This window comes from Phyllostomus hastatus, unplaced genomic scaffold, assembly GCF_019186645.2.
Source record: "Phyllostomus hastatus isolate PE091 unplaced genomic scaffold, TTU_PhHast_1.1 phas_contig_402, whole genome shotgun sequence".
Classification (NCBI taxonomy): domain Eukaryota; kingdom Metazoa; phylum Chordata; class Mammalia; order Chiroptera; family Phyllostomidae; genus Phyllostomus; species Phyllostomus hastatus.
The window spans coordinates 5,549,158-5,570,362 of NW_025333873.1; the positions used below are offsets into that span (position 1 = coordinate 5,549,158).

The 21,205-nt window shown below is 41.8% G+C and overlaps 2 protein-coding genes across 6 annotated transcripts in view; one reads left to right on the forward strand and one right to left on the reverse strand.

Moving 5' to 3' along the window:
• UBXN2A (UBX domain protein 2A) overlaps positions 1 to 1,117 on the reverse strand; it is a 30,030-nt gene extending 28,913 nt beyond the window's left edge. The window contains exon 1 of one of the 3 annotated variants that reach the window (XM_045844438.1): positions 126 to 1,117. In XM_045844438.1, coding sequence (XP_045700394.1) covers positions 126 to 357 — 232 coding nt within the window. In that variant the 5' untranslated portion in view covers positions 358 to 1,117. The remainder of the gene's footprint in view (positions 1 to 125) is intronic. The other 2 variants (XM_045844437.1, XM_045844436.1) reach the window with 2 other exon arrangements.
• Positions 1,118 to 6,184: 5,067 nt separating this feature from the next.
• The window catches only part of ATAD2B (ATPase family AAA domain containing 2B), a 127,248-nt gene continuing 112,227 nt past the window's right edge, over positions 6,185 to 21,205 (forward strand). For 2 of the 3 annotated variants that reach the window (XM_045844425.1, XM_045844426.1), the window contains exon 1: positions 6,186 to 7,049. In XM_045844425.1, coding sequence (XP_045700381.1) covers positions 6,840 to 7,049 — 210 coding nt within the window. In that variant the 5' untranslated portion in view covers positions 6,186 to 6,839. Of the gene's footprint in view, positions 7,050 to 21,205 lie in introns of all 3 variants that reach the window. The other variant, XR_006786347.1, reaches the window with a different exon arrangement.

Consider the following 21,205-nt stretch of genomic DNA (forward strand, 5'->3'; position numbering starts at 1 on the left):
CTCACCGAGACAAAGACCAGCGCGGCGGCGGCACTGCCCGACCCAACGACCCCCGCCGCCCAGCCCGGGAGACGCGGGCCCGAGCCCCGCACCCCGCCGATCGCGACGCGGCGCCAGGAAACTACCTCCGGGCGTGGCCGCTGGAGGGGGCCGCGCCTGCTGTCTCCTCCCGGCCTCGTCCACAATTCTCTCTAGGGCAGCGCGAGCAGCCGTCGCCGGACTGGAGCTCCTCAGCTGCGCAGCACCGGGGCCCGCGGGCCCTATGCGGATCCGGGGCCGCGCCTCTGGGACCCAGCCCGCCTCCCTCCGCGACCGCCGCCGAGCGCCGCGGCGCGCGCCCTGGCGGGCTCTGCGCATCCCCGAGAGCGCGCGTGGGGGCGGGGCAGGCGGCGGCGGTCGCGGCCGCGTCTGGCCTCGGCGTTCCGGACCACACCGCCGCCACCTGCTTCCTGCCGCCGCCCGGCTGCTGGGTGCCACTGCACTGTGCTCGGAAAAAGCCCGGAGCTAATTGTGGGTTCACCTGAGAACCCGGCGTCTCCATCCCGCTGCACTTCTTCAGACTTTGATGGAATCCGTGGAGAGATTTCCCTGCATGCTGACAAATGTTGAACTTGAACCCTGTGAATATAAAAATATTGAACTTGAACCTGAACCCTGAGATTCTGGAAAGCAAGGGTTTTAAAGAAATCCTTCCACTCCTTTGGGATTCTGAAAAGGTTACAGCAAAGGACCACCTTCCCCGTGTGATTTAGATGTGACTCCTGGATGCTCCCTTGTTTACCTATGGCAGACCCTTCAAATTCCCATTCTTTTGGCCTCATACGTGATTAGCTCAACTGATTGTACAAAATACCGGCTACCTTGACTTGACCAAACTTGTTAAGCTTCTCTCCTTCCTCCAGCCCCCTAAACTTTGACCCAGCCTCCACCTGAGCCAGCATACAATCCCTTCTTATTCACGGTTCCTGAAAATAGGCTGGCTTCCTGATCTGCAGTGAGATCACTGCCACCTCCACCGGTCCATCCCGCTTCCTCACAGCCAGTTCTTTCTTTTGGCCCCTGCTTCCTGTAAAAGAAATGCCCCACTGACCTGGGAGACCGTTGCGGATCTTGTGCATGGTCAGAGTCCCCTATAGCAAGAGTCACCCCGCCTCCCACAGCCTCCCATTGTGACAGTTCCTTTCTTTTTGGAATAATCTCCTACAATAAATTTTCTCTTTACCTAAAGCTAGGTGGGTTATTTTGTCTGTTTGTTTGTTTTTGACAGTTGAGTATTTACCCTACAGTAATTGTCCTCCTACCTTAGTTTAATGGAGTAGTCTCTTCCCCCTCCCCCACCATTGCAATAACATTTTCAAATAAAGTCTCATTTGTCTAAATTGGCATTTGTTTTTCACTTGACAGTTTTTAATGCTAGTATTCAAAATGAGGTTGGGCCTCCCCTACCGACCCCTGCCATGCCCACCCAGGTAAAGGCATCTCGTGAATATTTTAAATTCATCTTTTGTTTTGTGACTGATTCTGGGATCCTGTGGTGAGCTCTAATTTCAAATCAGTGCTCCTGAAATCCTGTCTGTTGTAGCCTACACTGAGGAGTTACTAGGATACTTCGATTTCTTTGAACAAAAGAGACTTTTCTTTGACCTTTATATGAGGCTTTTCCCTCCCTCCCTCCCTCCTTCCTTCCTTCTTTTCTTTCTTTCTCTTTCCCCTCCTTCCTTCCTTTCTCTTTTCCTTCTTTCTCCTTCCTTCCTTTTTTCTTTCTTCCTTCTTCCCTCTCTCCTTCCCTTCCTCTCTCCATTACCTTCCTTTCCTTTCTGCCCCAGCACCTTGTGATAGAGAGGATTCTTCCCTTGTCAAAAATCAATTGATCATAAATGTATTAGTTCATTTCTGGAATCAAAATTCGGTTTCATTTATTTAAAGATCTACTCTTATGTCAGTATCATTATGTTTTGAATACTATAGCTTTGTAGTAGGTTTTAAATTTAGGAAGTATGAGCCCTCCAACTTTCTTCTTCTTTTTCAAGATTGTTTTGGTTGTTCTGATAGAGTAGGCAGTTAGGCAGATTGAGCAGAGCAGGAATGGCAGGCCAAATATGGAATGTCACCAGGGAGGAAAGTCCCAGGTGCTTAGCATGTTGCTAGTCATGTGGTGTAGACCTCCTAAACTTTGATACCACTGCTCATACACTTTAGACCCTCTGACCTTTCATATTGCTACTAGTGTGGTTTAAACCCCCTTAGAGGAGAAACGAGGTGGGGGCAGAGAATAGTCTCCTATGAATCCCATGCAAACCCTTGCATGGCCACTGTCTTAAGTGTTAAGTCCTCAGGAAAAGTACATGAATACTGTACTGAAATCCTAGTCTTTGGAAAACAGATAAAATTCCTTAAGACAAAGGACCCAGTGCCTCCCCCACCCCTTCTCTCACAAGTCAGTGCCTTTTCCCTCTTTTCTTTTCTCAGGCACATTATCTTTTCTTTCTTTGTCCTGAGCTCCAAGCTCCACCCCCCCCCTTTTTTTTTTGTCTCTGTAACTTATTTCCTGAGCCCACACAGCACAGCTGGCTCACTTTTTCTACCGCAGTGACTTCTAAATAAATTTCTTATGCCAGAGTTCTTGGTTCTGAATTCTCTCTTGGCCAAACTCAAGGACTGAGGTCTAACTCCCCCATTAAAAATCCCAGGTACCTTGTGGTTAGGATCAGTGCTTCCATTCCTATAAAAGAAGGCCATTGGGATTTTGATAGGAATTGCATTGAATCCATACGTCAATTTGAGGAATATCAACATCTTAACAATGTTAGGTTTTTCCATCCATGAACATGGATGTCTTTCTATTTACTTAGGTCTTCTTTCATTTCTTTCAGCCCTGTCTTTTAGTCGTCAGTGCCCAAGTCCTATACCTTCTGATCCTAAGTATTTTATTCTTTTAGGTGCTGTTTTAATAAGAATTGCTTTCTTAATTTCCTTTTTAGATTTTTCATCATTAGACTATAGAAATACCACTAATGTTTATTTTTATATCCAGCATATTTGCTGAATTTATTTAGTAGCTTGAATAATTGCATGTTTTAAAACAGACTCTGTAGTATTGTGTACATATGAAGTCATGCTATCGATGTAAGACATGGCCAGACCTGCAGAGAATCTTTATGAGTTGACTTGAGCTAAACTGACAATTGCTGGGAAGCAAGATCCCAAGTGCTCTGCAGAATAGCAAGTTGTAGCTTCTTTTTTTTAATTAAAAAAAAAAAAGTTTAGCCCTGGCTGGTGTAGCTCAGTGGATTGAGTGTGGGCTGCGAAGCAATGGGTCGCCGGTTCAATTCCCAGTCAGGGCACATGCCTGGGTTGTGGGCCAGGTCCACAGTAGGGGCCCAGTGAGAGGCCACCACACACTGATGTTTCTCTCCCTCTCTTTCTTCACCCCTTTGCCTCTCTTTGAAAATAAATGAATAAAATCTTTAAAAATAAAAAAAGATTTTACTTATTTACTTTTAGAGGTGGGGAAAGGAAGGAAAGAAACATGACGTGCGAGAGAAGCAGTGATTGGTTACCTCTTTCACATCCCCAAACGTGGACCTGACCTGCAGACCAGGCATGTGCCCTGACTGGGAATTGAACTGGCAATCCTTTGGTCCACAGCCTGGCACTCAATCCACTGAGCCACACTGGCCAGGGCTCTTTTCTTGTAATTTTAAAAATTTATTTATTGATTTTGGAGAGAGAGAGAGTAAAAGGGAGAGTGGTGGGGGGGAGGTGGAGATATATATATAGAGGCAAACCAGCGCAATATCAGTTTGTTGCTCCACTCATTCATGCACTCACTGGTTACTTCTTGTGTGTGCCCTGACCAGGGATTGAACCCACAACCTCAACATATCAGGACAATGTTCTAACCACCTGAGATACCTGACCAGGACAAGTTGCATCTTCTTTTAAGCATCTGAAATTAAGGACAGAATTTAAGAAAGATTATAGAAAGGTAGGAGAAAGCAAGGCAGGTCACACTGTGGAAAACAAGCAACGCTTCCATATCTTTTTCAAGCCTTCCTTTCTCATGTCCATAATGCTTTCTTTGTCCACTTTGTGGTTCGAGATGCATCTCAGGAGTCATTACCTCTCAGAGGCTTTCCCTAACACCCCTGCTCATTCATTCTTTTTTAAAAAACATTTTAATCAATTGACTTTAGAGAAAGAGAGGAAGGTAAAAACATCATTTGTTGTCCTGCCTACCCAGGCACTCATTGGTTGACTGCTGTATGCGCCCTGACTGGGGATTGAATTTGCAACTTTGACACATCAGGACGATGTCAGCAAAGCTCCAACCAAACGAGCCACACAGCTAGGGCTCATTCTTTCTTCAAACATCCTGTTGCAGCTTACTGGTTCTTTGGGTGTCTCCTTCAATTCCTCCTTTTCTGTGAGCTTTTTGAGGGTGCAAACTATGTTGTTGTTGTCGTCGTTTTTTTTTTTTAAATCTCCCTCTTTCCCCGACCTGATACAGTACTTAACACTCCTTGGGTTTAGAGTAAATATTTGTTGTGAATGAATGGTATAGGTTATAGTAACCGAACTCATCACCTGGCTTTCTCAACTTAGGACAAAAGCAAACACAGAAACAAAACAAAGGAGGAAAGCACCCAAAAAGCCTTTCATGCTAATCTGCATACCATACACCTCTTCAGGTACTTTTCCTTTTTTTAAATAAAGCATTTATAGAAATAAAGTCAGAGAAAATATTTTTCAAAGAGTTGCTTCAGGAAGATCTCTCTTCCTTAGTAACTACAGAAGAGGGGCTTCCGAAGTCTTTCCTGATACCACAACTGCTGTCACAAAAATAAAGAATTAAGAAATAGGTCAGACTTTGGAGATCACAACAGTGCAGACAACACCGAGACAGGTCCCCAGAGAAAAACCTTCTGCTTCAGTGGGCCCTCACAGAGCATGTTCTCGGCTAAGGAGTTTTGAGGGATAGTAAGGGAAAAGCTCATCATACCCATTACGAAGAACTCAGTGCCAGGAAAAGACAGCCATGACCCCTTCTCCCTCTGCTCATAAACTACAAAGAGGAATACTGGCTGTTCTTGGTAGGGCTCAGTGTAAATAGTTGAGCCTAGGGACCACCCAGTGTAGGGCTGGGTGGCCAACTGGTGCTGGTACTGAGCAGGGGCCACACCGGCAGAAGTGAGGAGACTGGGCCTGACACTGACAGGGACCTGGTGCACCAGAGTGCTCGGGTGGGTGGTGTAGGCTGTAGCATGCCTTGAGGATCCTTCAGGATATTTCTATCATACTTAAAGCCAGTTTTATTTTTTCCCCCTGCTGGAAATGAAACTGTTCATTCTGTTCAATGATTATAGCTAAGTGATGCAGAAAAACCCAGGTCCATTGCCATTATGAGGTCTCCACATCCATGAGAGAACGATTTTAAGTGTGGTGCCTTGGGGAAGGTGTGGTATGTAAATTCGTTGAGAGGGATTTGTCAGCTTTCCTGGAATCCTCACTGTACACCAAACGGAAAAACTATGTCCATTCCCAGGGTCATTGGGAGCTTGGATGATTGGAATATGCTAACTCTGATGCAGTTTACCTATCTTTCCAGGACTTTTCACGAGTCTTCAAATTTTCTTAAGCATCGCAAACAGGAAGATCTTCTGCCCAATAAACAGTAGGCTTTCAATGACTAATGTACAGAATTTTTTTGAAATGAACATAATTCATACTTCACAGCAGAGCTTTTCATAGAAATCCTGTGTTACTCTTTTCCTTTGAAAGTCCAATCACATTTAAAATGTTTGCGTTCAGTTTTTGTATTAATTCTTGCGCGGGTGGGGGCGGCGGCGGCAGTGATAAAGGAGGCTCTCAGTAGGAAGAATTCAGTCTTTGTGACTCCGCCTTACATCTGGCTAGGGTTATCGAAAAAGATCCTGCCTTGCTTTGTTTAAAGACGCAGGGTTTTAGCATTTGTTCTTTTTCCAGCTTACTATGTGCCAGATACCGCACAGATCTATTTTATCACACTTGTCACTTTCCTCTTTACAGCCATGAAAAGTGTTACTCAAGTTCAGTGTCATGCCTTCGGTATCTGAGATTCCAAGTCAGGTCACAGCGACCTGGTCACGTTGTTGACGAGGTTCGCCTCCAAGCCCGGTTCCAGCTCCTTGCTCCGTCCGAGCCACCTGGGGGGATGGTGGGGATGCTGGGGTGCTCGGGCCTGCCAGAGTGTGAGAGCTCACCCAGTACGCCTTCGGGTATTTCCCATCCCCCTTCCTACCGTGCTAGCCCGACCGGGAAACCATAGAGTTGACAGAGTCCAGAGCGCCCCTTCCCTGGCCGCCGAGCCTGACGTAGGGCCGCTGGGCGGGGCCTATTGGAAGGGCGGGGGGAGAGGAGGGAGCAGCCGCCAAGGAAAAGGCTGGCTGGCCTCGCAGCGCCCCGCAGCGGCCACGGCCGGAAGCGGTCCTGTCGGCCCTGCGGCGCTGGAGCCCTGACGCACGGAGCTCAAGAGCGAGAACGGGAGAGAAAGGGGTAGAAATGGCGGCTCCGCTCGGCTCCCGCTGAGGAGGGCGAAGCCGGCGGAGGGTCTGAGTCGTCGGCCTGGCGCGTTGCTCCCGCCTCTCCTTACTTCCTCCTCACGCCGACTTCCCGTTCTCTGTCCTACTGTCGCCTGTCCTCGTCAGCGCTCCGCGGCGTCCGTGTGGGCTCGTCTCCCGGCCCGCCTCCACTGGCCCCGACTGCCCGGCCGGCGGGCCGGCCTTCCCCAGCTCTCCCGGGCGCGGCGGGCGCGGCGGGCGCGGCGGGCGCGGGGTAGACCCCGTCCTCCGGGCTCGACCATGGTGAACACCCGGAAGAGTTCTCTGCGCCTTCTCGGGTCCAAGTCGCCTGGGCCCGGGCCTGGGGCCGGAGCAGAACCTGGGACGACCGGAGGCAGCAGCCATTTCATCTCCTCTCGGACCCGCTCCTCCAAGACCCGCGCTGCCAGCTGCCCCGCCGCCAAGGCCGGGGGAAGTGGTGGCGCCGGCGTCGCTCTGGACGAGGCCCGGGTAAGAGCGCGGCGGCCCGAGTCCGGAGGCTTGCGAGCGGCGGCCCGGCCGCCGGGGCTTTGTCTGGCCGGGCTGGGGCAGGAAGCGTCCAGGGGACACCTCTCGGGCGGCTGCGGACCGGGTCTTGCGGGTGCGGTGGAGGATGGCACCCGGCTGGATAGGGCCGCGACAGCTTCGCCGGCCCGCCTCTTTTGTGTACAGAACAGCCCTGGAGTCCTGGGGAGAGGGCTCCGGGGGTGGGGGGTCCTCTCGGGGACTTGAGAACGGTCCGCTTCCCGTGCCCTTGTCCCGCCGTAGAGGAGAGCGCCGGGGGAGCCAGGGCTTCCCGGGCGGGAGTCCCCGGGCGGGAGGCCGGAGAAGTGAAAGTTTCCTGCGGTGTCAAACCCGTCCCGTGAGTGTGTGGGCTCCCGCCGGTTCCCTACTCCAGCTCGCTCTGCGGCTGTTCGCGGGCGGTTCTCGGGGGCGAGGCGGGGAGCGGGGAGCGCCGGCTGGCAGCCGGGCAGGGGTGCTGAGAAAAGTTTGCAGTTGCTCTGACACCAACTTTGAAAACGGAGTCAGCGCCGCCGCCTCGGCAGGCGGGAGAGATCAAACGCGGAGCTGCCGCGGGGGAGCCGGCCCGCCGGGGTTTGGTTAGGGACCTCGGCGGGCTTCCCGGGCGCCGCCGGGGCCGGGCGGGCGCGCGCACTCGGTGGTGGCGGGGGTCGTGCCGAACCGTGGGGTTTCCTCGAGGGCTCCACGGTGGTTATGTAACGCCGTCAGTGTCACACTGTCGCAAAAGTGACATTCGAACAAGGCCGCCGGTAGAGGTTTTTTTTTTTTAAGTGATTGAAATTGCAATGCACTGTAAAACTTCAAGTTAGCAATTATGTGTTGTCACTTTTGAGGAATTGGTAGGTCTGTGTTGCATGAGGTTGGTTGACTTCAGAAGAGGGTTTTGTTTGTGTTTGGGAAGAGGCTGATTTACCCAGGCTAATTCGGCTGGAGATGACAGTTCTTTTAAAATGCGCCTTCCAGTCCACACCATTTTGTTGTTATGCGAGGAAAGCAATATTTTGTTTTCTACAGGAGTCTACAAGTTCATGGTTTATGTGTGTCTTTTCTCTGTCTCAGCGACCTAGTTTACGTTGCTACTTTGGAGTATATTTACTGTGTCTTTGGAAACGCGTCTGACTTTTATTTTGCTAAAAATCTGGAAAATACTTTCAAAATTATGTTAATTTGGGGGCTTACAGATCTTTTAGGTTGAAATAGAGCCAAATCTGAAAGTTGTGCAAACTGTTCAGAGTGATTATTCTGAAAAGTTAGGCTTTCTGTAGAAATTATTCCAAGCATGCACAAGCTTATTGACTTTCTGAAGCTGACACATAGTTTAAGATGAAAGTGAGTTTTTAAGGGAGGTCTGTCATCTCCACTTGGGGGCGGGTAAAGCGTTCAGAGGGTGGGCGTTTGCTCGTGCCGCGTGCAGAGCGGGCCCCTGGGCTGCGGCAGCGACTCGCCGGGCGCCGGGAGCTGGCCCGGCGCTGCCCGGCTCGTGGTCCCACTCCTGCCTCGTGGTCCCACTGCTGCCTCGTGGATGGATGTCGTGCCGCCCCTGCCTCCTGGGGAAGGAGGTGAGGTAATTTGTCAGGCAGCTGTTAGGGAGATGTTAAAAGGCAAGGAATCAATAATCTAACGTAGAAATGGACATTTGGTAGCTCTTAAATTGCTGGAAGAACGAAAGAGATTAAAGCTCTTTCCAGAAGGATGCTAATGAAACTTTGTTTGGAGGATCCTTTTAAAGTGGCTTGAAAGACCATAAATAACAGGCTAATGAAGATTTACTTTGACATATTTGTTTTTCGGTTTTAAGCTTTGGATCCTGGCTGTGGTAGATGATGGGATGATCTAATTGCTTTCTCTGAGACATTTAATAATCCTGTGTTGTGTGTGAGCAGTCCTTTAGAAGAGGGTGTTGTAATTCTGACTTTTTAAAGTTTATGGATTGCATATTTATGAAGCAGGTTGTACATTTCTGAGGTGGGTTGATTTGAGTCTGGTAAGCTCTTCCTCCCAAGTTAGTTTTCTGGCGCGAGAATTGAGCCCTCGTGGTTTACCCTTTCTGGAACAGTGTTCCAAGGCTCCCTCTGTGTCCGTGGGGTCTCAGACATTTGCTGGTGTCGGTGAAGACTGATTTAGTGGGAAATGGGGTTGCTCGTGCTGTTTCTGTAGGAGACTTGACTTTTGTAGGAAGAGATGCATCCCTCTCGATGAGATAGATAATCGAGGACGGTCCGCTTTCTCTACTTTTGTGTTATGTTCTTCATTTTACACCTGATGCTGATTTCCCCCCTCTTCTTTCCCTTCTGACTCTTTTTAGATGGTTTCATCCACTGTACCTAGAGACATTTCATTTGCTCTAAAAAGCTAAAAAGCCATAGGACCATGAGCTATGCCTATAGTTTTGTCTCTTCCCCAAGTGTGTGTAGGATGGGGAAACCAACCAATGATACGTTCTGTAGGTTATTGGAATGATTTTCTTGTGCCCACACTTTTAGATGTCGAGTTGACTTCTGTTTTGCAGTTAGTTGCAATTACTTCTGTATAGCACTTGGCTTTTTTGTTTATTTAGCATACATAAAGTTTGACCTCTTTTAGGTCAGGTAATCTGACCTTTAGTAATTACCATTTATTTGCCCCACCTCAGAGTCGCTCTCAACAAACAAACTGATACTATATCCACAGAATTGGAAAACAGTCTTTGAAAAATACTTCAACTCTTTCATCCTTCCTAGGTCTGTTTGCTGTGCTTTCAGCTTCCTCACTAGCTTTTTGTGCTTTTTGAGATGATCATTGACTCTGAGTCCACATGTTAGTTGAGAAGATGAAAATATTTTGAGTAACTTTATGGTTAAGCTTGCTTCATTTTTCCTTAGAAGAATCTCTGGGTCCTTTAATGTCACTTTACACTTTTTTGTCATTTCTTTTTAAATTTAAATTACTGTACTTGTTTCCACCATCCTCTTGTACCCTCTTTCACCCCACCCTCACCCCCTGCTGTACTTTTATCACCCTGGACTTATTCTTTTCCAGCACTCCTACATTTGCCAGTAGAACCCAAGCAGAGTGGTCACAGTTGAGGCTCAAACATAGAAAAGCCTGAGAGAGGAATGTAATAATGTTTAGGATGAGCAGGGAAAAATACAGGTTCCTCGGAGCAGAGCAAGTTTTTCCTTATATCAGATTCACATGGAGTACCATGTGGGTGGTATTGAGTAATGTGGTAAGCAGTGTCCCCTGTCACAGTTTTGAATCATAGCAGCTGTGAAGTTCATAGGATTCTCTCTGATAGCTAAGTGAAAATGCAAGTTTAGAAATTCAGTTACTGGCCATTTCTGTGGTCCAAATACTATACCAGCTTGCAGGTTGTTTTTTTTTTTTCCCCCAAACTCATGGATGAAACTTACAACACCTGTAGAGTGAATCCCGCAATCATTCCCTGGCAGTCTTTTTAACCCTCCTTCGATAGGTCCTTGATTGCATGTCTCCTAAATATATAATCATAGATAAACCAATAAGCCCTGGAAACCAGCTAGACAGGTGGTAGGATTACAACTTGTTCTGAGAACTCAGCAGTCCCAACCAGTGTCAGCACCTGAATAGAGAGAGTGATCTGTCTCAAGGATTCACTTCGGAAAAGTGCTGTATTGCTTCGACTTGTATACTTGGCATTTCTTTTCAGACTTATACAATGAAGTGTGACTTGTGTCCATTATTGAGTTGATTTCTTGCTATTTGGATTTTTGGTTTTGTACTAGGAATGTTTTATTTCTGTTGTGCCTATTTGCTGGGGGAGGATTTTCATGAAAAACGAGTCACTGAGTAAAAAGCATTTATTCCACAGGTGGCAAACACAAGGCCTACGGGCCGAATTCAGCCCTCCACCTTGTTTGATCCCGCCCGGCACCTTGTTTCTACCTGGTGGCAGTGCTGAGCTCTCGCTTAACTGTTAAGGAGTAGTTACATTTATACAGTCCTAAAGTTACACTCCGCCCTTTGAAAGCAGCCTCGAGGCTGATGTGGCCCCTGGTGAAAATGAGTTTGACACCCCTGATTTATTCACTGCAGAGTCAGGGGAAAAACCATACATAAAATGAGTTAAATTTACTTAAATAAATATAAGCTAAAGATTTTTAGAAAGTTAAATATTGTATCAAACATAGAAAAGACATCCGGATTAAAGTTATTAGCTTGTAATTTGTATTATGCTTTCGATATATGCTGTAAGATTACAAACTTAGGATGCTTTTGAACTGTAGGTATTTTGGTATTAATTTTTTTTCATTTTTAGATTGTTATTGTAGTTTTATCTGGAGGTAGGGTACATGTATATGCTTTTGGTTAAAGTTTTTCTCCCATAGATTCTTCTATTAGAGTAGGGTATACGATCCAGGAGAACAGGCACTACTATCCCTTATTTTCACCCAAGTGCTGTATTCCCAGGGTTTGGTGCAGCAGGTGACACATGGAAGGTGCTTAGTAAATACCTGGTAAATGAATGAAATGGTGTATAAGGAGCCTATTTTGTGAAAATCATGATGATTGGACTTTGAGAACAGAAGATAAATAAAACACAGTTTCTACTTTAAGGACTGTAAGTACTCACAGTGGTACACACATGAGCAATTATTAAGAAGATAAATCAGTTCAAGGTTGAGACTAAATGAGTGATATAGATGCTCAGCAGGTAAGAGTTCTAAGCCTTTACTTACTGAATGTTTTGAGTGGAACTCTTTGATGTTCTTTAAAGATAGAAATTGTCATGTTCAGAGCTGCATCCTGAGTGCCTACAATAGTGCCTGCCAGATTGCTCAATAAATATATTTTGAATGAATGGAAAGTATGCCTCATTTTAAACTATTTTCATATTGACAACCTTCACTTTATTTGTAGCTTTTTGCCTGTCTGCCCACTTGGTAGTGGCTTAGTAAGAAAGAGAGGAGTTAAACTAAGGTTTGTTTAGCATCTCATGCCAGGTGTTTAATGCTGCCTCATTTAGTCTCTGCAACAACCTTATAAGGCAGGTGGTGGTATTCTCACTTTACAGCTGAGGAAATTTTCTGAAGAGATTAAATGGCCAGTAGAAGGCCAAATACGTATTGGGTTGGTCAAAAAGTCTCTATTTTTTTCCATAAAAAACATGTTTTTCATTTTCACCAACAAGTTTATTGATTTGGGTATTTTGAGTATGTCAGCTATCTCTCGCTATTGGCTTCTAGTGGGTAGAGGCCAGGGGTGCTGCTAAACATCTTCCAATGCATGGACAGTGCCACAGAAAATAATTTTTTTTTGCCAAAATGTCAATAGTACCAAGAAACTTTGCAAACCACTTCTGACACATTTGATCAGTTACAGCAGCTCCTCCATACACTGCACAAATCTTTATTGTGTTTCAGTTGCATTTTTACCTTTCTTGAAATAATAAAGCATAATTCACCAAAAATGTTTATTTTCTTCCATCCTTAATATTAAAATAGTTACACAGAAATTCACCAATTTTGGTGTTTTTTTTAATGCATACTAATATAACAGCTATCACAGTATGTTCTAACAAAATTGTTTTGAATGAAGTTAAAGACAACTAAGCACTACTAGAGCCATCGTATGGAAAAAACTAAATGAACTTTTTGGCGAACCAATATCTAAATCTAGTTTTGGTTAAGTGGCCAGTAGAAGGCCAAGTAGTAGGAGTAATACCTAAATCTAGTTCTGTCTTCTCCACTTGCATATCACTGTCTCATCTATATTCATCACTACTCTTTAATGCTGTTCAATCAGTGATTTCCACAAATATCTGAAAAAGTGAAGAAGGCAACTATTGTAGAGTCAGAAAGTACTGTACATGCTGTGTGTAGACAGATTTTTACTAGACTATCTGGAGTTGTGTCTAGGATTGCTCAGGGACTGAAAGTGGGAACAGTAGCCTGTAGGGATATGAAATACAGAACAGTGATTTTCAGTAATTGCTTGCTGCCTTATTTCAGGGGATGGGTATAGGGAGAGGAGCGGGCATATTGTGAGATCATTTTGCAATATCTTTGCTTCCCATATTTTAAAACTGGCTTGGGAAAAAAATCCATATTAAGAGAGAAAGCGCAGGGCTTTTGGTCTCCAGTAGAGGTATGTTTGTGCTGCTGTCTTTCCCTCTGCTTGGCAATATTGATTTATCAGTGTGTGCATTTTCTTTGATGCTCTGGGAATCTCTCTCTGGGGATAGATGCGTGTTTTCCATTTGAGAAAAATGTTCATACTTTAAACTTTTTGAAAAGGCATTATATGGCATACATATGTATGAAGATACATACTAGTGAATTAAATATGTTTAGCATTATTAGTGTGTGTCTATATTCTATCATTAGGACCCAAATGAGGATCTCTGAAGCAGTGGTGCAGTGGTGCTTCAGGTACTCATAAAATATGTTTTCTAAATTTTCCAGACAGGCACTTGGGAGGTAATGAAGCCTAACTTTTGGTGGTGAGTCTTGCTTATTCCTTTGTTCTTGTATTCAATCAATCAATGTTTATCAGGCAGATAGAACATTAAAATGTAAGTGCCATGTGGGCAAGCATTTTTGTCTCTTTGGTTCACTGTTATAGGGCTGCTATGTGGCAAAAGTCAAGGAGGCACCGTTCGTACTATAGTCTATGTGAATGGCATAGAATGTGTACTTGTATGTTATGTGGTGCAGTTAATATCCTCTTACACTGTCCCTTGGGGACTTGGTTTGGGGATTTCTTTGAAATACCCTGGAGTGGAGTAGAGGACATGTACTTAAAATCTATATTACCTCTAGGTTTGGTGCTCTAAGTGTCCACTTGTAGGAGTAGTGTATACAGGTTCCTGTATCTTCACACCACTGCCAATATTTGGATTATTTTTACCTTTTTAATTGCTTTTCTTTGGTTACTAATGAATATGAGCAACTCTTTGTGGCATTTTTTTAATATCTTCATTTCTGAAATGCTTATTTTGCCCATTTTTCTATTTTCTACAGGATTTGCTATATATTTTTTATTTCCCAAGATTATTATATATTACAGATCAGTGACTTTTAATCTTTCCCCCCCTCAAATAGTGAGGGATACTATTTACATTGTGACACACATACACACTTCTAATTTTAGAATAGTTTCTAATTTCCTTCTTGCTTTATTCTTTGATACATTGGTTATCTAGAAGTATATTGCTTATTTTTCCAAACAGTTGGGCATTTACTTTCTAATTGCCTTTTTTGTTATTTACTTGTAGTTTAATACCACTGTGTTCAGAGAACATACTTCATATGATTTGTTATCATTTATATTTGTGATCCTGTTTATGGTTAGTTTTGGTAAATATTCCTTGTATGCTGTTTTTTGTTGTTGATTGCTCTTAAAACCTAAACTTCTGTATTTTTAAAAAATTTAACTTACATTTAAAAAAAAATTATGTTGCCACTAACCACATACTTTTTAAACAGGCTTTTGTAATGTTTTACTTCCTTTTCTATCCTGTGTTGTCTAAAATTCGATTTTTAAAAAAAATGGATATAAGTGCTTTGCCTTTTTTTTCTTTCGGTTTTTTTTTTCAGTAACAGTAAATTTTACTAAGACACCAATTTGATTATCTTACTATATGGAAAAATATTTTATTTTTATTTAAAAATTATGAAATAAATATTTCAACAATATGGAAGTTCATTGAAAAAAATACAGGACTTTCCTCTGCTCCCCTAATTCCTCCAGTTTGTTCTTCCTAGGGATAAACACTGTTAAAGCTGGTGTACCTGTTTTCAGTCTATTGCACACGTATGTGTGGATTATTTATATGTGTATATTTTTGACAGAAATGGAATTGTACCCTCTCTACTATTTATGATAATTAATTTTTCTGAGTTGACTGTGTTATGTATATTCTTAAATACCCATTCTTCTTGATGGCTTTCTAGTATTTTGTATAATTGTATCATCCACTTCTTTAACTGTTCCTTCCCGATTGTCACACAGTTAAGTTGCCTCCATGTTTGTTTGTTTGTTTCTATAAATCCTCACCTGAGTTTAGAGAGAGGAAAGAAGAGCTAGGGAAACACTAGAGAGAGAAACATTCATGTGAAAGAGAAGCATCTATTGGTTGCCTCCTGTTTGCGCTGGGACCGGGGAACAAACCTGCTACCCATGTGTGCCCTGGTTGGAAATGGAAACCACAGCGTTTTGGTTGTGGGGTAATGCTTGAACCAGCGGAGCCACACTGGCCAGGGCACCTCCATGTTTTTAGTGTAATAAGCAATGTAGCAGGAAATAGCTTTTCTCTTGGAGGTGAAGTGGAATTATTGGGTCAAAGATAAATGTGTTTTAAAATTTTATTGGTTTTGTCAAATTGTCCTATAAACAGGCTAAATCAGTATGCACTCCATTCCCCAATACTCTGAGCACTATTAAGTTTTTATAGCTTTCACTGGTTGATTTAAGTAGTTAGGCTTTAACTTCCTTGAAGATACTGTCTTATCAAGTATCTATAGTATCTAACACAGTAATTGGTGCTTTATAAATTTTCTTCGTGGAAGGAATGAATCACTAAAGATAATTAATAAATTTATGAAGTTCTACTCATCCTACAAAGCCAAACAAGTATCCTTATTTGAGACTGTATAACTCTGATTACCTCAACTGGTTCTTCTAACAATCTTACAAGGTTAATAGTTGAATTACAGCAGTGTTGCTGTAGCATCAACATAAGGCTGGTTCTGTCCAACATTTAGGTCTGTAGCATTTTCCAGTACCCACATTGTTTCTCTATCATTTTAACTATGTAATATTTTCAGGTTAAAAAAGATTACCAGGAAGAGAAGGCATTTTAAATTATAATAGACTATTTTTATCTTTTTACAATGCTTCAGCTTATTTCTATGTATTTTCCCTTTCCATATTCTTTCATGTTGATTGTTCAGAAATGTTAAACTAGTAAGCCAATACTCTTGCAGTATTTGGAGGAAATTTAGGATAGTGTGTGTCCTTGAGTTTTAGGACTTTGTAGCATAATATTGGCCTTAAATGAATAAGGAGCAGTGAGGGTTTTGTCTTCTGCAGTCATGGTAACTGCTGCCTCTGTGCGTTTGTTTTACAAATGAAAGAAAAAGAAATTGACTGTGCTTCTAAGCTTTCTCATGAAAATAGGAGTACTTATTTTTAAAAAGGTGGAGAAAAAAGTATGCCTTATAAAGGAAACTGGAAAACATTGATTGCACCCGTATACTTTCTGATCTAACCTGGGTAAAACGTTCCTTATTCTCTTTTTCTTGTCTCTTCAAGGATGTTTTTTGTATCTTACTCTTTAAATTTTCATTTTATTTTGTTCTCTTCTGTGATTCTTTTTCTTCTCTTTACAGGAAACTAGGTCATTTTATCGTCGCTAGAAAGGAAGCCCTTCCCTGACTTCTTTGACTTTATGACCTCCTCAGACTATTGTCTTCTTTCTTGCTTAATTTTGAGACTACTTATGAGTAACTTTGTAGTCATTACCTGTACTTTCTCACCACTTAGTTCTCATCTAGAGAATTCCATTCAGCATTTTGCAGAAATTGCCCTACCAGAAGTTACAATGACTAAGTTACATAGTAAATTACCAATCCACAGGTTTATCAGCTTTCCTCCTGTTTGGTCTTTTTGGAACAGACTTCCATTCCCCCTCTTTTAAGTGAGACACTGTTTTTCTCTAGTTTACATGAAATCCCTTCTGCTCATCCCTTTAATGTAGGCATTTTTTAAGATTTTGACTTCTGTCCATTTTTTAATTCTTTATATTACCTATAGTTCCTTTATTACCACTTCATATCTATGTCTAGTCCTCACCTCATTGTAACTCAGAGCTGCATTTCCTACAGTTTGATAGACATCTCCCTGGATTTCTGGCTAGAATGCTAAGTCAGACTTTCTTTCTTTTTTAAATAATTAAAAATATTTTTCAGTTGCAGCTGACAAACATTATTATTTTGTTTCAGGGTACACCCCAGTGATTAGATATTACATAACTTAGTGATCACCTTGATAACTCTTGCACCTATCTTACACCATACATAGTTATTATAATATTATTGACTGTATTCTCTATACTGTACTTTATATCTCCATGACTATTTCGTAACTGGCAATTTGTACTTCTTAATCCCATCACCTTTTTAACCCATTCCCCCAACCCCTCTCCCATGTGCCAGTTGTCAAAATGTTCTCTGTTTCTGTGAGTCTGTTTCTGCTCTGGTAAGCCTAACTTGCGAAATCAGAATTCAGTGTAACACTTCTCCCTTAAACATCTGTCCCCTGACCTCCTCCTACACACTAAAAAACAACTACTTTTTACACCTGCCCTGTTGTCTTAATTTGAATACTTATTTCACTAATATCTTAATTATTTTGCTTTCAGGAATCAATTCTTATTTTCCACTTTCACAATTCCAGATGAGGCCATCATCAAGTTTTGAAATAATTTATTGGTCTGCTAATTTACTTGTTTCCTTGAATTTCTCATTTTTAATGCTATACTTGGGTATATTCTTTTTGTCTTTACATTAAAGTCCAGGTTCTGGATTTCTGACAAATTCTTATCTGGGCATGAAGCTTCCCCTGGAAATCAAAGCAGCATAAAATCTCTGCTTCATTATTCTCAAGATCTTTTGCCTAATTTATGTGATTTGTGGCAGAATTGTGGTCAGTTTTTGTGGTAGCTGATGAGACTTGAGGAGAAAATGATTTTTGCAAATTGGGAAAGTTAACTATTTTAGAAGATTAGAATTTAGAGAAAAAAGTCATTTAGGTTGAATGACTGTCTTTTCTGAATCATGTTCCTCTGACCATTCTATGTGCTCCATTATTATGTTGTTACAAAATAAAGTCCACTTCATTTATGATATCTTCCTTCATCTCTATTAGCAGTTCTTATTTTTATTTTTTGGTTTTAGAGAATTGTATACTTCTATGATAGTACTTAGTATATATCATCATGGGACTGTCAACTCAATAGATTGTATATTGAGTTTAAGTAGGTCTTAATCTATTTTACCATTTCCCACGTGCCTTATGTATACACTAGGTTCTCAATAAATGTTTGTTAAATGAAATTATTCCCTTAGTTTGAGGTGCCTTTCCTACTTCTGGACTGTAATGACTCTGGCATAGATTGCTAAATGACTGTGAGTAGATTGCATAATCTCTTCAACTTTTTGGCCTGAAACTGGTAACGCCTTTCCTCAAAGGGTTAGGTTGTAATTAACTAGTAAAATACTTTGAAGATGAAAACGTAAGGTTGAACCTATGATTATCCTATTAGAAGTAAACTGTTAGTATCAGGTTTGTAGGTAAAAGCTTTCCCAAAGCTTGAAGTTAATAAAATGGTACTGAAGTAATCATTTTGCATATATTTACATCTTGCCCATTTGCTTTACCTAAGTATCTAGATTTCTCTAGGGAAGGGTATTTTTGTAATGCTGTTTATTCTGACATTTCTGTCACAGAGCCAGGGAAAGATTGAAACCCGTCCCTAAAAGAAGTACTGTGGTTTAGTGCAGCAGGATGATGTGCCTCTTACTATACTTCAAACTGCATTATGTGCCAGAGGGCCTCAAACTTTTGTGTACCAAGACTCATTTGGGAGGCTCTTGTTGAAGATACCTCACCTCCAGAAATTCTAGTTTAACAGGTTACGTGTCTTTAATGAGAAGTCCAGGTGATTTCTGATTCAGCTAGTTATGTGGGTAACTCTTTGAGAGATGCTCTGAATGGAACTGAAAAAAGCCAGAGATTATGAGAGACTGGCCAGTAAACATACACCCTCACTTAAATAGTTAATTAAAGTTATAGTTATTATAAAAACTTAAATTATTTAAAAAACGACTAAGCTTCAAATATTTTATTATTTTTCTTTAATTCAGTGAGTACATAAGTATATAGTACTTATTCCCAGAGTTTGTGTGCAAAATTGCATTACCTACAGATGCTTCATGAAAAAAAGCTTGATCAGATGTTTGTGAAATGTTCTATACTGTCTTCCATACTTAGAGATTTACACTGCATATTAACATATTAAAAACTCTTAGAAGTCTTGTAGCTAAAAACCTTGGATCATTGTTTCCCAAACTTATTTGACCATTAGCCTTCCTTTATTTCCCCTAATAATTCCTATTAGTAATTTATTGAACAAACTTTGGGAAATCTTGCCTTTTTTTTTTGCTTGCTGTTTTGTGGAATTAAAAAGAAATAGGGTAATTTAAAAAAAAATTAAAGAACCTAAAATCTTGCTAGAATCTCAAGACTTGGATACCAATTAAAGATAACTATATAATGCTAGATTGAATATAATTAAATGTCAAAATGTATTCTAAAGTTGCAGCTAGTACAGGGAAAAGGTCAATTAAGTTAGATTCTTCAGATAAGATTTCAGGGTAGAGGTGGGTCTTAAAGAGTGAGTGGTGGGATTTGATTAGAAGGAGTAATGCTGGCTTGGGCTATCGGAATTGGTAAAGTGGTTTTATAGGTATCAGTTTCTGTGTTCACAAGTATACCTTAGCTTAGACATTGCTTCCTCAAGGAGTACTTGTTGAATGTGTTATGTAATAATGCTCTTCAAATTCTAATGTGCATTAGAATCACCTGGGCATTTTGTCAAAAATGGTTTCTGATTGGGGTGGAGCACATTTGGAGTGACAAGTGTAGTCTGTTGAGGATAGTTTGAAAGTAGCTGACCTGTTTTTCTTGGGAACTTAAACTTGTAAGTTGTGTATGTTACACAGCTAACATTTATTATTCTTAATTCTAATCATTAAAACTTTGAACTCTGATGTTTGAACTTCTAGTTGTGTTTCCCTTTGCGCCTTTTAGTATGAGTGTGGTCTTAAAACTAGCACATGGTAAATTGTATTGAATCACAAAATTAGTAGCATTTTTTGGAAGAATTTTTTGGTAAGTGAATTGATTCTGTAGGCTGTACTTGGATACCTTTAAACATACATTTTAAGTATTTTTTATGTTTGTTTGCTAGTGGCTATATTTTGACTAGTTATTTTTATAATTTCTTAGAAGAAATTTGTAGCATGAAAGGAGGCCAAATTCAAATATTGTTTTTAAAAAATATTTTATTTATTTATTGTTAAGAGAGAGGGGAATGGAGGGAGAAAGAGGAAGAGAGAAACATCCATATGTGATAGAAACATCCACTTCTTGCCTCTCGCACACGCCCAACTGGGGACCTGGCCCACAAACCAGGCTTGTGCCCTGATGGGGAATTCAAGCCTTGACCTTTCGGTTCACAGGCCAACACTCAGTCCACTGAGCCACACCAGCCAAGGCTCAAGCATCTTTATATGGTAGCGTATTGAAAATGATCATATAGTCCTTTGAAACACTGATTTATAATGTCTTAATAAAGTATTAGCATATGAATTAAATTATCTTTAAACACAAAGTCCTTCCCTCCCAGTATCCAAGGAATTGCACAGTGAAGAGGAGAGCTGCTGTGCAGAGGCAGTGACCTTCCTGTAGTCTGAGGACATGCAGCTGGGCAGGCAGGAATGGAAGTGGGATGGGTTGAGGTCTCTGTTTGGGAGATTGATTAGCTTAAAAATTTAATTGGAAGAGTACATAAAAAATAAATGTCTGAAGATGATGGAAACCAGGTTTCTTGCTGAGAAGGGCTTACAAAGAAACAATGTGTGGGATAAGAATTAGAAGCATTGTGTATACACATTTAATTTTTTATTTAGGCACAGATTAAGAAATAGATATAGGGGTGTGTGTATCTATATATATTTTATATATCTTGCTAAGAGGACTCAATAGCAGTGAAACCCCCAGTTGCCAAGATCTTGGTTTCTAATTACCATCTAATTATCAGAACTTGCAGAAATAGCTAATTTCTAGGATCAAAGAGGGAAAGTTGAAGATGAGCTTAAGAGATTTCTTTTGATCCATAAAGGAAGGAAATATTAAAAATGATGGGAATGTCTCAAAAGGATATAGGAACCACTTTGAAAGGGCTCCCAATGGCCAAATCTTTTATAATTTGAGCAACAAAATACAGTAATGGATTATAACCCATAGAATAAAATAAAGCTCCATAAGTGCCTATTGATATAAATAAATGAGTAAATGAATTG